The sequence below is a fragment of the Canis lupus genome, chromosome 2 (assembly GCF_011100685.1).
Source record: "Canis lupus familiaris isolate Mischka breed German Shepherd chromosome 2, alternate assembly UU_Cfam_GSD_1.0, whole genome shotgun sequence".
NCBI classification, from domain to species: Eukaryota; Metazoa; Chordata; class Mammalia; order Carnivora; family Canidae; genus Canis; species Canis lupus.
In genome coordinates, this window is record NC_049223.1 from 72320964 (window position 1) to 72335054 (window position 14091).

The window sequence follows — 14091 nt, forward strand, 5'->3', positions numbered from 1 at the left end:
CCCTCCCTATATCCATATGCAACTCCCAGGAAGTGCTGGCCACAGCCCAGCCGCGCTGCCCCCTAACTCTGTATCCTCCACCCCCAACCAAATTTTATTTCCAAGTTCCCATTGCTCTGAACAGCCCCCGGCCTCCTGCTGCTTGCTGCCAGTGCCCAGACTGCCTGCCCCCTGCCCCCCATCCCCATCTGTCCCCCATCACTTTTGCTCTCCTACTGCCCAAGTGTCAGTCAGTACCGGCCCAGCCTCTTCTGGAGTCCTCCTCTTCCCTATCTCCTGGCCTCCATTCAGCCCCTCTGGTCCTGCCTGCACAAGGCTGTTGGAGGCCCTTTCTGAGCCCTACTTTTATCTGTGATTCCTCAGCTTTGGAAGGTGCTGACAGACAAGCAGGGTGACCCTCTGGTTCCAAAGTCCTCCCAAAAAGCCTGGCCTCCCTGAGGCCCTTTGACTAACTCTTTGGCTGCCCCACTCCTAGGCCTGACTCTCATAGCTGCAAGGTAAGTGTAGCTCTGGTGTCCTTGCCACCCACATCCTTAGGGGCCTACCCAAAGGCTCCACTTCCCTTGATGCTCCCTTGTCCCTCCCCACTTGCCACTGCCCCTCCCACCCCACCCCTCCCTGGGCTCCCCTGCCTCCACACTATGCAAGGAGCTTAGGTGAGGGGGGAGGGGCCCTGGAGGCCAACAGGTCTGGCTTAAACTTCTGGCTCTGCCATGTGGTCCCCAGTGGACTTGGATCAGTGACAATCTGTAAGCCTCACTGTCTGCCTTTATAAAACCAGGGCAGTGACAACAGACATCTCCTGGGACTGCTCTAAGGAGTGTCCCTTGGCTTGCCTCCAGCATCCATTCTCCCTTCTCTTAGGTCATAGCACCCAGTCCTTTGGAGAAGAGCCCCTCCCCACCTTACCCCCTGTGCTTTGCCCACATGGTGGTTCTGAGTGGGGCCTCTGGAACTAGGCTACTGGGCTTGAACATGGTTCCAGTCTTCCTGCTTCTGTGTCCTTGAGCAAAGCACTTTACCTCTCTACGCTCACTTCATCTGTAAAATGGGGACAATAGCCCCAAACTCATGGGGCTGTGGTGAGGGTAAAGGACTTTCTGATGAGGCCTAGCACACACTGAGCACTCAGTAACCTGGTGATTTTTATGGCACCTCTCTGTATCCTGTTTCCCCCAGGCTAATTTTAAAGTTCTGCTGGGCGGGGGCAGGCCTTATTGCTTTCTCTATCCATTTTGCTGTGGTTGTCCTCTATCCTGGAACTCTTCCTCCCCACAACCAACTCTCAGCTGGACCCCAATATACATGCAGAACAGATTTTTGAAAATGGAATCGTTATGGAGAAGGGAGGGGGCACATCTCTCTTGCTCTGGAGAAACCCCAGCACTGCAGGGTCTGGGATAAGCTGATAGACCCTTCCAGAGCAGCTAGGGCTGTCCTCAAGGCCACCCTCAGGAGGAACACAAAAGGCCCTCAGGATTCAGAGACCAAATTCTTTGCTAGTTCAACTAAAATGACACATGACACATGGCAAGGTTAGGAGAGACGTCACCAAGGAAGTGGCTTTTACACCAAGCCTTGGAAAGGAGGGCCACAATTTCAACAGGTGGGAGGCAAAGGACCAGAAATGAGCAGTCTCTGCTGTCTTGTTGGAGGGCAGGGCAGTGACCTGATCACTGGGGGTGGGCATGAGGAACTTGGCAATATGACCGATGGACATGGAGAGGCCAGAGGCCGGGGTGATCACCTTGGCTTATCCCCAGCTGTGCACCCGACAGGTCCAGGGCGCTGGTCTGCACAGCCCCACCTCCCAATGCTACTGCCAGTTCTTCCCAACAGGAAATACAGGAGGGTTTCAATACTCACCTGCCTGGAGGAGAAAGCTCTGGAATGGTGCATGTGGAAAGGTGGGGGCTCCCACAGCCTGGACCCAGGGCAGGAGGGACCTGAGGGAGGCGGACCTCTCTGTAAGCTCTGCCTGACGTAGGCACTGGATGAGGACTCAACCATGGCCCTGGCAACCAGAGCCCTCGCCAGGGGGCAGAGGTACTCAAGGACATCAAGAAGAAACGAGCTCGAGGGGCCAGGGGCCACTGGAGGGAGAAACAAGGACAAGACACAGTCTGGAGTCAAACTCTTTATTGCCCTGCCCAGGGAGCCCCGCAAGGAATCCACAGAGCAGAAGTGAGGGGCAGCACACGCCCTTTCCACAACTTGAAGACAGGGGGCGCCAGTGGCAGGTGGGAGGAAACAGCTCCCCTCCAGCTACCTGGGCACTGGCTGCTCTGATGCCCCCCACCACATCCTGGACCTATGGGGCACCATCACCAGTGCCCCCAGGTGAGGCCTGTACCTGGGGTGGGACCCAAGCTTTGTTTCCACTGCTCTGGTCTATGGGTGGTCACCCTGGACTTGTCAGCCATCACTCATCTCTCCAGGCTGGCTGGGGGAGCCCAGGCCCCCAACTGCAGGGGAAGATGGGCTCAAGTGCTGGGAAGCCCAGGGTGAGTGGGAAGCAGGGGCTACATGGGCTGGAGGGTGCCAGGAGATGGGGCACACTGCCCCTAGTGCAGCTTCTGGCAGACATCTGATCGGGGGCCCATCCAGCCCTACTAGATCATTCTAGAGTCTAGTGGTGAAAGTCCTAGGGCAGATTAGCTTGTGGAGACTTCTTAGTATACTCCACCTGCCCTGGGACCAGAGCCCTGGCAGGCAGATGTTCTCCAATTCCAGCTCTGGCCCCCTGTGCTGCCTTGTCCGGTGGTCCAAATGTGCTCCCTTTCCCCATCAGGCACTGGGCTGAGGCAGAGGAAGCCCAGCAGGCAGTGGCAGGAGCAGCTCTACAGAGGGAAGCTAAGGCCTTTCCAACAGATGAACAAAGAGGGTGCCTCAAGGGCAGGGCTCACAAGCCTGGGGAGGAGGGGACAGGGAGCTTCTTAGTGACCAGTGAGAAGCGCTAAGCAAACACCCCCACCCCCCTTGTCTTCAGTCCCTATTCAATCCCGTCTAGCCCAGACCCCTGGGTCTAACCAGCAAACCCATCCCTGCCTTTTGGGGCAAGAAGAAAGAATCTGGAACCAAAAGGGGTGGCAACTGTCTGTTCAGGAATCTGGTGGGCTCAGGGCCATGACGCAGCCATCACCGAAGGTTGAAGACGAGACTGACAGTTAGGATGATGCCCAGGAGGAGGACGAAGGGCAGCCAGGTCTTCACGAAAGCCCCGACACTGACAGAGAAGAGAGAGAGGAGTCTGAATAGGAAGACCCGATGAGTGGGGTGTGTTTCACAGAGTCCTGTTTGCCCACTGACCCAGATGGGGCTGCTGCTCCTGAGGAAGCTCCTGGAACCACTCCTCCACCCCCACATTTGGTCAGTCAAGGGAATGGGCCCAGCCTGGCTCAGCTGTAGGGCTGTAGGGCTGCCAATTACAGTCCCGGGCAAGGGCTGTTCCAGGTTCCTGGTAGCATCTGACATCTCACTGAGCAAGTACAAGAGATGTGTCCACCCTCTCTGGGCTTCACTGCTCTATCCACAATCACCCCTCTCTGGGGAACTCTTCACTCTTGGTGTGGAAGCCAAGGGCTGCCCTCTCAAGAGGTCCACTGGGAGGGGAGGGATCAGCAAGTTAGCGCATGATGGTGTGGCCAGAGCTGAGGGGCTGGGAGTCAGGGCTCTGCCTCAGTCTGTGTGTGACCATGGTTACGGTCTTCTCTGGGGACTTCTAAAAGACTTTGGGACTTAAAAAAAAAAAGACCCCTAAGAGTCTCCGTTTCAGAAGCTCTTAATGATGCATACAGCTAGCGAGAAGCTTAGAGAGGCTTCGAGGTGAGACCAGGCATGTGCTGGCTCCCAGGTGGGTGAATCACTCAACCTCTCTGAGCTCCCTCAACCTAAGAATTGAGGTCAAAATGCCTTTGATCTTACAGGTTGAGCCTGTGGCTTCAAAGGTCCTCCCAGGCCACCACTAAGGCCCACCTGCCCAGAACCCTGCCTCTGATGAGGAAGGGTGGGAAGGGATCCTGTAGGGCAGTTACCACCCCCTCCTTGAAGGGTCTCCATGTTCACCTGACCTGAGCACAGGGCTCTGTGGGCTCTCAGCCCCTCCAAGGAGCCAGAATCATTACCTCCATTTGACCAGGGGCAGTTGCAGCTTAGAGAGGCCAAGGCAGGTGGCTGAGATTGCACAGACTTCAGCATGGTCACCTTCCTTTCCACCAGGATCTCAGCTAGTTACTCTAGAACCCTCATGGTTCCAAACAGCAATTGCTTTGTCCCTGTTCGCTGCAGGACTCCACAAATGGCCCTGATGGGATCCTTGGGAGAGCAGCCCCAGAAGTGAGTTACGGGTGGATAGCTCACCTGACGTACTTCCCATACAGCAGGCAGAAGAAGCAGAGCGTCACCATGTTCCAGTTGGTGCTGTTGTTATAGCGCATCAAGTTCAAGGCCAACGCCACATGTGAGTGACAGTTGTCACAGCAGAGACTGTGCTAGAGATGCAGGAAGGGTTGCTTTAGGCTGGGCTGTGGGGGAACTCCCACCCCAGTTCCTGTGATCAGGAGCAGCCCACCTACCATGCGGTGCTTGTACTCCTCAGAGGCGTCGTGCACAGCTGTGTCCCACGCATTGGGCCCGCTAGCGTACACCTGAGCAGGGTCCAACTTCCAGTACCTGGGAGGAGAGAGGGGGTTCTGAGCATTGGCTCACCTCTCTTACAGATAGCCTCACAAATGTTCTGGACACCTGCTCTGTGCAGGGCCCTGAGTGTGTGCTGAGGCTGCAGGGGTGAGGCAAGTCCAGGAAAAGAGCCACAAAGTGGACAACATGGTGTGACGTGCCTGATGCCATGTGAATCCTGGAGATGATATGGGGGAGTATGAGAGGCTTCGGGGGTGACATCTGAATCTAGTTTGAAGGAAGAGGGGTTGGCCATGTACAGAAGAGGGAATGGGCATTCTAGGCAGAGGGCACAGTGTGAATGGAGGGAGAGGCACAAAATTGTGCAGCATGTACCAGGAGTTAAGTGACTGGGCACGGCTGGAGGGGTCAGAGATAGGAACAGAGTGACAGAACACTGGAAGGGGAATCAGGAGATGCAGGTGAGGCCACATGGTGGGGGACCTGAATGTCACTTTGAGTTTATTCACAGGCAGCATGCTCTCTGCCCCTCCCTTCCCCACACAAGACTAGGGTGAATGGGAGAAGAGCCCGTGGAGCTAAAAGCTCACAGACCTCGAGTTGGGTGAGAGTGCCTATGCCAAGGGGCAGAGGGCCCAGAGGGTCTCCAGATGGGAAGTGCTGGGAGGGCAGGGCGCCCTCTGGCTGCTGTGTGGGGAACAGCTTGGTGGAGGAGCCTAGAGGCTGTGCCTGTCCTGTGGCTGGCTGCGCAGGGGCTCCTGTCTGGAAACAGGTGCCTTTAAAAAAACAGCCTGGCAGCAGATATCCAGCCCAGAGGTCCCTGGCCAACATTTCCACCTGCCTGTAGAAGTCAGCAAGTGTTGGGGAACCAGTTCCAGACTGCCTCTGCTGTGCGGGATACCAACTCCTCCCTGGGGCCTGACTCACCAGGGGCAGCCCCAGACCACAGGGGCTGTTCTAAGCATACTGATGACAGAGACATTGTCACCAGGCCCACAGCTGAGTGGGCCCCCAAGACAGAAAAAAATTAAGGGGTGACGAGTTGGCTCAGTTGGTGAAGCATGTAACTCTTGATCTTGGGGGTTTTGAGTTTAAACCTCATGCTGGGTGTAGAGATCACTTAAAAAAAAAAAAAAAAAGAGAAAAAAACGAAGACCAATAATTCCAAACACCCAGACATACCAATAGCTCCCAGAGGGCCTGACTACTTTTATTCTAACCAGAAATTTCCAGCTGAGTTCCAAGCAGTGCCTCCTTTATACCTTAAATGGCTTGTTTATTTCTGAGGAGAAGAATCTAGATTTTGGAATGAGATACCTGGGTATGAGTCTCAGCTCTGCCACTTCCCGTATGATTGTGACCCTTTTCTTTCCTCATCCTTCCAACGGACCTGAATACAACCTTGTAGAACTGAGGCAAACTCTAGATGGTCTGTGGGTGAAGACCCAGCCAGGGACTGGTGCACGAGATGCTTGGCACACGCTGTTTGCTCTAGGAGAGCCTGGCTATCCTTCCCCTCATCCCATTCTCGGGGTGCTGACTCTCACTGTGTCCCAGAAGGCCTGGCCCTAGGGCTAGTCACATGGGTGCTCATCACTTACTTGGCGGGCTTCCCAAAGGCCATGTTGTCTTCCTGTTGAGGGACAAGAGCAGAAGTCAGTGGAGGACCTGCATCTAGCCTGGCAGACAGGACTGGCCAGCAGTGGAAGTGCAGTGATTAAGAAGGGGGTATGTCAGGAGGGCAGAAGTGGCATCTGGGCCCTGCTCTGGGGCTGGCACAGCATTTAAAGTGCCAGCAGCAGCTTTTCTGTGAGAAGGCAGCATTTCAGCAGGACTGCACAGAGCTCTGCACCCGGGAACCAAACACTTGGAGGGCCAGTCACGACTGCCCTTCTGTGTGGCTCCCAGGTATAATTCTCTCACTCTCTCTAGCCCTCATTTGCTCCAAGTTCTCTGATCAATCTCACATTGCTCACGGGGAGGCAGTTTCCTCTGTGGTATAAATGACAACACTCTCTGACCTGACCCGACAACAGTGGCCCACAGAGGCTCTTCTCTGTCTGGTAACCTGACTGAATCATTCAGAGCAAGTCTAGGGGTTGGGGAATACTTCCTATGAGGGATGTTTCATCCAAGCTCCAGACCTGCCATACAAGGGCTGGGGCAGATTTTGGGTTCAGAATCAAGAAGACCCAGCTGACAGAGCTGGTCAAAGATGAATTATGATAAGAATATATAAGAGCAAAACACCTTTGTCATGTTAAGATGGTCATGACAACTATTAATACAAACAGACTGGTACCATCACATCCCTTCATTCCAGCCTCTGATGGAGATAAAGCTATGCCCTGGCAACAGGCAGGATGCTGCTGTTCATCTGGAACAGGCCCACTGTACCCATCTTGAGCACATCCCCTAAGAACACAGCTGCTCCATTCTATAAGCCCCACCCCCTCTTCTCCATGGTCACACCCAGAGAACCACATCAGCCTCCCGTGTCCCCACCTTGTGACTCCCACCTTCTGAAGGTCCAGAGATGTGGTTCCTGGATGGTCTGACTCTCCACTCTTGCCTCTAACCCCCCCATGTCTTGGTACCCCAGGGATGGGCAAAGGACTGGGTCAGTTACTTAAGAATCCTTCTGGCCACACTGCCCTCCTGGCCTGTCCTGGAGGCAAGAGAAGGGGGAGAGGGGTCAAACACTGGTGAAGAGCAGAGGGCCAGTGCCAGGACTGTCTGGTACCTACATTCTCCTGGGCCTTGGGCAGACTGGAAAGCCGCCTCAGGTAGGACAGGCCAGTCTTCCACGTAAGCCTTGGAACTCACTGGAGGGAGGCCAGACGGGAACTCACCGAGACAAAGTAGGGGCCAGCAAAATCCCGAATGACTCCTGTGGATGTGCAGATGCCCATGTGGCCGATGATGGGGAAAAACCACCTGCGAAAAAAGACAGGGAAGGGACAGAGCTTAGGGTGTCTTTCAGCTGGTCAGAAAGACACTGGGGACACTCCATCCAGTGTGAGAGTATGTGAATATTGTGCAATGAGTGCCAGTTAGCGAGGCTGGGAGGCTGGGGAAGGACAGAAGAGGGGTGAGTGCAAACAAACACCACAGTGGAATACCACTGCACCCTAAGAATGGCTAAACCATAGGGATGGTAACATGGAGTATGGGGAGGCTGGGGGGCAACTGGAAATGTTTCTACTGCCTTCAAAAACCAGCAGTTACTCTATGCCTCAGCAATCCCATTTAAGAGTGGACACTCAGGTGAAACAAATGTCCACCGATGCCAGGTACAAGAATACTCATAGCATCTTCATTCAGCATAGCTCAAAATAACATTGTCAGAACTCACTGAACTGTACATTTAAAATGTATGTACTTTATTGTATATAAATTATATCCCAATAAAGTTGATGTCTTCCCCCCAAGTTTTTATTTAAATTCCAGCTAGTTAATGTACAGTGCAATATTAGTTTCAAGTGTAGGATTTAGTGATTCATCACTTACATACAACAGCTGGTGCTCATTGAAACAGGTGCCCAGCTCAATACCTGTCACTTGTTTAACCCATCCTCCTCTCCACCTCTCCCAATAAAGTTGCTTTTAAAAATAACTAGAAGGGATCCCTGGGTGGCTCAGCGGTTTGGTGCCTGCCTTTGGCCCAGGGCACGATCCTGGAGTCCTGGGATCGAGTCCCGCGTCGGGCTCCCGGCATGGAGCCTGCTTCTCCCTCTGCCTGTGTCTCTGCCTCTCTCTCTATCATGAATAAATAAAAAAATAAATAAAATCTTTTAAAAAAATAACTAGAAATAATCCATATGTTCAACAATAGCAAAATGAGTAAGTAAATTAGGGTATAGTCATGAAATTAAATGTATGTAACAATAAAAAAAGAGGGGCAGCCCCGGTGGCACAGCGGTTTAGCGCCGCCTGCAGCCCGGGGCATGATCCTGGAGACCCTGGATCGAGTCCCACGTCAGGCTCTCTGTATGGTGCCTGCTTCTCCCTCTGCCTGTGTCTCTGCCTCTCTCTCTCTCCCTCTCTGTCTCTATGAATAAATAAATAAAATATTTAAAAAAAAGAATATACTTCTGCTACACACAACACATCTTCTCACAGGCATTAGGCAGTGAAAGAAACCTTTCACGAAAGTCCATGAATAATACTCTGCTTATATGGGGACGCCTGGGTGGCTCAGTGGTTGGGCATCAGCCTTTGGCTCCGGGCATGATCCTGGAGTTCCAAGGTCGAGCTCCCTGCAGGGAGCCTACTTCTCCCTCTGCCTATGTCTTTGCCTCGCTCTTTCTGTGTCTCTCATGAATAAATAAATAAAATCTTAAAAAAAATACTCTGCTTATATAAACTATAAGAGGCAAAACTAACCTATGGTGCTAGAGGGGAAAAGAGGGGTGATTTCTGTGGCAGAATTAACTGGCACAAGGGAGTCCTTTGGTACTGGAAATGCTCTCTATCTTCACCTGGGTGACATGAGTATATACATATACAATAATTCACTGAACCACATACTTAAGATTTGTCCACTTTACAGTGTTTGTTATTTTTTTTAAGATTTATTTATTTATTCATGATAGACATAGAGAGAGAGAAAGGCAGAAGACACAGGCAGAGGGAGAAGCAGGCCCCATGCCGGGAGCCCGACGTGGGACTCGATCCCGGGACTCCAGGATCGCGCCCTGGGCCAAAGGCAGGCGCCAAACCGCTGCGCCACCCAGGGATCCCCTTTTTGTAACTTTTTTATTGAGACATAACAAACACTGTAGGGATCCCTGGGTGGCTCAGCTGCTTGGCGCCTGCCTTTGGCCCAGGGCGTGATCCTGGAGTCCCGGGATCGAGTCCCACGTCAGGCTCCCGGCATGGGGCCTGCTTCTCCCTCTGCCTGTGTCTTCTGCCTTTCTCTCTCTCTATGTCTATCATGAATAAATAAATAAATCTTAAAAAAAAAAGTTACAAAAAGTGTGAGAGGGAGACACTGAAACCAATCTGTTGGTGGGGGAAGGGTTTCAGGGATGGCTGCTCTTAAGAGATGATGAAGTAACAATAGGTGGAAGGATAATGAAGACAAAAGCATGGTGTATTCCAGGAACTTAAAGCCCAAATTTTTAAAAAACCAAATCTCAGTTGGACCCCAATATGCAAAACATATAGGAACCCCTGATCTGTCTAGGGCATGAGAACCATGGTACTACAAGGGTGTAGGTGCTGAACAGACTGATCCAGTTTGAGGACTCGTGGGGAGGGGGTGGGGAGAGAACTCATTACAAGGCCAGTGGCCGAGTGCTGGTTTGAAAGCTGCATCCTGCTAGGGAGAGGTAAAACCTCTCAAGGTTTGGCTCAAGGAAGCAATCATTAGGGGATGGAGCAGTCAGCAAAAGCTTTGCAGAGGAGGTGACTTTCAACCCTGACCCGTGAAAGGACAGGATGTCTGTCATCAGGCAGAAAGCAAAACTCCAAAGCATCAAAGTGCTGCATGTGTCTGGAGGACGTGAGGGGACCAAGAGTGGAGGGAAGAAAGGCAGCCAGTTCAGAGACTGTTTTGGAATACTGGCAAGAGATGATGGTGATCCTGACTAGAGTATTGGTGGGTGGTAAGGTGGCTGAGACGCAGATGGATTCAAAAGATCCTTAAAAAGAACGCTGGGCAGTTTTATGACCAATGGGACAAAGGCCTTCCTAGGTCTGCTTCCCGGGCATCTGAAAGGATGATGTGGCCAGAGCCGTGTCTTGGGAACATAATCCAGGTTCCACTGTTCCCTTGCTTAACACTCATTAATGGCTTCCTGTTATACTTAAAATATACTTAAAATTCCTTCCAACAGTTTGGGTTTGCTTATTCCTTGATATCACCTCACCCCTCTTTCTAGCTACATTGCCTGCTTCAGGTTCCTCAAACACACCAAATCTTCCCACTTCAATGCTTTTTGCATTTGCCTCTGTCTGAAACACTCTTCCTCCAGAGCTTCACACAGCTGGCTGCTTCTCATTATTTAGGCCTCAGCTTGACTGTTCAATTGGGAGGTTTTCCCTGACCATGGTTTTTAGAGCAGCCACACACCACCCCAGGAATCCCAGATCTCATCACTCTGCTTTAATTTCTTCATAGTATCTACTACTATCTGAAATTAATCTTGTTTACTCACAGGGATACTGTCTTTCCCCACTAGTAGATAAACTCCAAGAAAGCAGGGATTTCCTTATTTGTTACAGTCCCCAGAACAGTGCCTGGCATGCAGCTGGAGCTAAGAATTCATTGACTGATAAATGATGAATGACGGAATGTCCTGAATTTTTTAGTGAAGTCAGGCTCTGAATTCAGAGCTGGGTTGAATCTTGACTTTGTTTTGGGCAAGTTACTCATTCCCAACTTTGTCAGTGAGAGGTGGATAGTAATAAATACCTCAATGTGGGGCTACTCTGAGGATTAACAGGCTATGTTTGCAAAGTGCTTAACACACTTCCTTGCATTTGTAGTTGCTCAATGTCGTTACCATGAAGTGCTCGATAAGTACTTGCTATCTAATTGGCTGGACTGGCATAGAATAAGTTGCTAAAGAGCTATGGTGGCTATAGGCTAGACACTCAGAATTATGGGAAAGTAACTCCTCTGGCTTTTCTCAGACCCTGATTTCAGAAACCACCCTCCACCCCCATCTCAGTTCCTTTCATCTGGATGGGGAGAAGGTCTGGGTTTGACCAGTAACCCACATACCACAGCTGTGCCGGAAATCAGAGTAAAGGCTGGAGACAACAGCAGAGCCCTCAGCCTAGGAAAGCCTCAGAGAAGAAACTCTCTAAGTATTTGTCAGTCTGGAAGCACCATGAAGGCAAACTCCAAAGCTGCTTTGTGGACTACTGTCTACTCAGACCCAGTACATAATAGATCCTCAATAATTACTCATTGAAGGAAGGGAGGAAGGAAGGAAAGAAGTTAGGAAGTTCCTAACCTTGGAGAGCTCCACCTGGTAGACTATCTCAGTGGAAAGAGCCTCACGCTGGCTTCTAAGCCTTTATTTCCTCATCTACAAAATGGGGATGACAGTATCTATTTTCATTAGGTTGACATAAGGACTGAGATAATGAATATAAAATGCTTAGAATAGAGTCCAGAACAGAGCATGTATTCAATCTTAGCTGCTTTTATTAGTAGCAGTAGCTATTATCTGGCTTTTCATGCAGAATTATCAACATCTTTGAGGGGTGGACAGATCCTTGGATTCATTTGCCTCCTCTTTGATCCCCTTTCCAAAGACAGATGACAGACAGTTCCTTGTGCCACATCTATTCCTAGTTCTGCACTCTAGGTCAGCTATCATCACGATGCACTGCGATGGTTAGTTCCTCTCTGTCTCCCCCTTCTGCTGGAGGTTTGACGGGGGAACTCTGGCTTATTTATTTTATGAACACATGCACATAGGTGAGAACAGAAATGGGGTGTGAGCTGTTCCTGCCCAGCTGACTGGGGATCATGATGCCTCCACCTGATGTTGTTACCAGGTCTCTGGAAAAGAGGGATTCTATGAATGTGTTTCTGAGAACAGGGAAAAACCAAAGAGGTCTTAAGAAAAAAAAGACAGGTTTTCAATAAAACCGATATATTCCTTGAATACCCCTTCCAGTTATTCTCATGTTAACATTTTATTTTCTTCATAGCACTAGTCACTATCAGAAGCACTTTATTAGCTTACTTGTTTACTATCTCCTTTCACCATGATTTAAACTCTGTGACAGCAAGGATCCTATCTGCTTCATTTGTCACTTTATGTTTTTATCACTTTGAACTACTCTAGGCACAAAGGAGTCAACTTAGCAAATGTATTACAAGAACACTGAATGAATGAATGAATGAATGAACACACTTTCTTAACATTTTTATTTTTAAAGGATTCAGACTTGAAAACTTTTAAACCAAATGCATAAACATTTGAAAACACAAGCAAGTGAAGTATTTTAACATAATACAAAAAGTCATTTTTGGATCATCAACATATAAGGCCAGAAAAATGATCCCTTCTCCACACCACTTGGCTGTTTATGATACAGGGAACAAATTTATCTCATCAGGTGAGGGGAGGCAATCAAAAGAGAGCATGTTATGGAGTCAGAAAGTCGACTGAGTTTGGGATGCCCTTGCTCACTGGCATGTGAACCTGACCAAGACCTTTAATGGTAAAGCGGAAGCTCAGTGTCATCATCTGTGAAATTACTACCTTAGAAAATGACCGTGACATTCAGAGGAAATAGGTGTGAAAGAACTTGAGCAATGGTCCAGCACTGTGAGGTGTGGTTTTTAGCAGTTGTCAAGGCTGAGGGAGGAGAGCAAACCAGCTCCCCCAACCCAGGAGCACCTGCTCTCTCTCCTGACAAAGAAGGAGGTCAAGGAAGGCGCGCTGCCTTGGGAGGCAGACATCCTGGGACCTAACCTCGCTTTGCAACTGAAATTGCGTGTGATCTCCAGCCTCATCACCTGGGAGACAAAGCGCTGGACTCCCAGATCTCTGGGGCCCCTCGTCACTGTTGACATCTCAGGAGGCAGTGTGGTCCCAGCCACACTCCCGGCTCTCGCCTCTGGACTGTCTTGCGTATAAAGAAGTGATCAGCAAGCATTTGCTCAATGAACGAATAAAGCAGTGAATGAGTGAAGGTGTCTCCTCAGCCCCGGTGAGGGGCCCCTCTTCCGTACGCCCACAGGTCCTGCGCTTCCCAGACACACAGGACCTTTTCCGCCGCTCTACAACCGTCCTTCTCCCTGACTACACCAGGTGTCATGAGGGCGAGGAGCGAGTCCCATCTGTCATCAGAAACTGGCACGGCGCAGGTGACGGGGTTCTGTGACTGGGCGAGGGGTGCGGGCCGGACCCGAGGGAAGGGCTTGCAGCACGTCGGAGCCGCAGGCTTGGCCCGGCCCTCCCCGCCCCCCCGACTCTCCCCGTCCCTCGGCGGACGCCGGGCGAGACTCACGTGAGCACCGGGATGGGCGTCCACACCACGCAGTAGGGGAAGCGGCTCCGGTCCACGTCCATGGCGCTGCTGCCCGAGCCGCTGAATTGCTTCTTGTCCGTCTCGGCCGCCGTCGGTGCCTCCACTTCCGCCATCCCGGGTGGGGGCGGCGGCGGCGGCAACAGGAGCGGCGAACTCCCTTCCGCTTCCGCCATGCTGCGCGCCCCCCGCTCCGGCGGGCCCCGGGCTCCGGCGCCGCTCGCCCCGTGGCGTCACTTCCTGGAGGTGGGGTCCGCCGGCTTTGCCTTCCCCCTGGGAATCGGGGCCGCAAGCCTCTGGGCCGGGCCTGCGGGGCCCCGTGCCTCGGCGCCGGCCAGCCTCGCGGGTTTGCGGCCGCACGACCGCGCGGAGGGAGAGATGCCCTCAGGCAGCGCGCAGTCTGGCGCGGGAGCCAGACCGAGAGCTCCGTGCTTCAGAACGTGAGGCCTCCCAGGA

At 51.8% G+C, this 14091-nt stretch overlaps 1 protein-coding gene across 1 annotated transcript; it reads right to left on the bottom strand.

Annotated features, from left to right (window-relative positions):
- Positions 1–2124: 2124 nt before the first annotated feature.
- On the bottom strand, positions 2125–13862 carry TMEM222 (transmembrane protein 222). Its single transcript, XM_038531417.1, has 6 exons — positions 13618–13862; positions 7491–7575; positions 6240–6271; positions 4575–4671; positions 4360–4490; positions 2125–3226 (listed from the first exon to the last, which is right to left on the bottom strand). Exons 1-6 carry the CDS (start codon positions 13809–13811, stop codon positions 3139–3141), a joined length of 627 nt encoding a protein of 208 aa, XP_038387345.1. The 5' UTR covers positions 13812–13862; the 3' UTR covers positions 2125–3138.
- Positions 13863–14091: the final 229 nt, after the last annotated feature.

Coding starts and splice junctions, on each gene's coding strand:
- TMEM222 (XM_038531417.1), bottom strand. CDS start 13,811: ATGGCGGAAGCGGAAGGGAGTTCGCCGCTCCTGTTGCCGCCGCCGCCG. Junction 7,576..13,617: donor ACGCCCATCCCGGTGCTCAC/GTGAGTCTCGCC, acceptor CTTTTTTCGCAG/GTGGTTTTTCCCCATCATCG. Junction 3,227..4,359: donor CTGTATGGGAAGTACGTCAG/GTGAGCTATCCA, acceptor CTTCTCTGTCAG/TGTCGGGGCTTTCGTGAAGA.